The 1,384-nt window shown below is 36.1% G+C and overlaps 1 protein-coding gene across 1 annotated transcript; it reads left to right on the forward strand.

Annotated features, from left to right (window-relative positions):
• Window positions 1–1,039: 1,039 nt before the first annotated feature.
• Window positions 1,040–1,300, forward strand: SARC_14533 (hypothetical protein; the record flags this gene model as incomplete). The annotated part of the gene is made up of 1 exon (XM_014291333.1): window positions 1,040–1,300. A coding segment is annotated over one exon (261 nt), but the record flags the coding sequence as incomplete, so codon positions are not given.
• Window positions 1,301–1,384: the final 84 nt, after the last annotated feature.

Raw genomic sequence — 1,384 nt, forward strand, 5'->3', positions numbered from 1 at the left:
CAAAAAATACGTACATGCACAATTGATATAAATAAAAGGAAGCGTCGACGACCCATCAAAAAGGGCAAAAGCAGAGTCTCCCTGACAACTGTGTGTATCCAGAACTCTCTAAATACAAACGAGAGACTCTCCACTACATTCTACATATTTACTCTCTTTATATATTTACTCTCTCTATTTTTAGAGAGTATTCAAAAAAAAAAAAGAGAGTACATACAGTCATACAGTAACATATTTATGTAGAGAAAAGTAGGCTTTTTTCGAAACAATAACAGTTGACACTGACAGATCTGCTCAGTTGACATTTGACATGACAACTATTTCAAAATTAAATATAAATAAAAACCCTTGTTTTCAGGTCTCTTGGAGTCTTGCCCTACATACTTCATATTTGTATTTTTTAGAAAAAGTGTCTATCACAGTCTACGCAAAGACACAGACTTTCACAGTTAGAAATTCCCAGCCACTTGCCAGAGGCTAATCAATACGTTTTTCATTGTATCAAATAAAAATCGTCTTATTTTACGTTTATGTTCTAAATGTTTCCTTTCGATTAGTCTTGAATGTTTGTAATTGTTTGGGTGTGCTTCTTGGGTTCTTAAGTACAATATTTAAGAGCTATTTCCATGGCCCTCTGGATTAGTGTCTCTGCTAAATTTACGATGTCGTCGGAAGAAACCTGATTTCTGCTCGCGACCCTAATCCAGAGGGCCGTGCTATTTCATCATTAATAGTCCTATTGCCATTCATAGTAGGTCACATCCATAAACGTTTACGTTCAACCAATACTCTGAGAAATAACGTGATGAGTATTCTCAAAAAAAAAATCGTCAAAGCACATCGTTATTTACATACTTCCGCCGCCTTTTCTTTATAAATATCGAAACATTCATACACATATATATACGTTCGCCAACGGGACATACACAGGCGCATACTTTTACAGAAGCGTGTTAGAATCTTATACATTAATACACATAATTACATACTTACTTACACGATAAGTTAGCTCCACAGAAGAACAGAAGATTAGTCAACCATGAATGTGCTTACTACACGATTCTGCATGAACAGTATGAGCTTGAGGTCGGTGGCGGTAAAATCTACTACTTTACTTATGAATAGATCTATACAAACATCTGGAATGCCTCCAGACGGTTTGAGAAGACATGAAGGTTTGAATCAATCGGTAAATAGGGATAATACTATTATTTCCCAAGTGTTATTCCATAGTACAAGCACTGAAAAACAGGACAAGGAGGAAAACACCGAGAAGAAAGTGGGGGATGATCTAGATTTGGTATGTGTCTAGTTCTCGAAACGTTCCATCTCTTGATACTATGATCCGTCCAGTATTGATGCCATGAACTATCTCATATCCTAG

This window comes from Sphaeroforma arctica, assembly GCF_001186125.1.
Source record: "Sphaeroforma arctica JP610 unplaced genomic scaffold supercont1.4740, whole genome shotgun sequence".
In the NCBI taxonomy this organism is placed as follows: Eukaryota; class Ichthyosporea; order Ichthyophonida; genus Sphaeroforma; species Sphaeroforma arctica.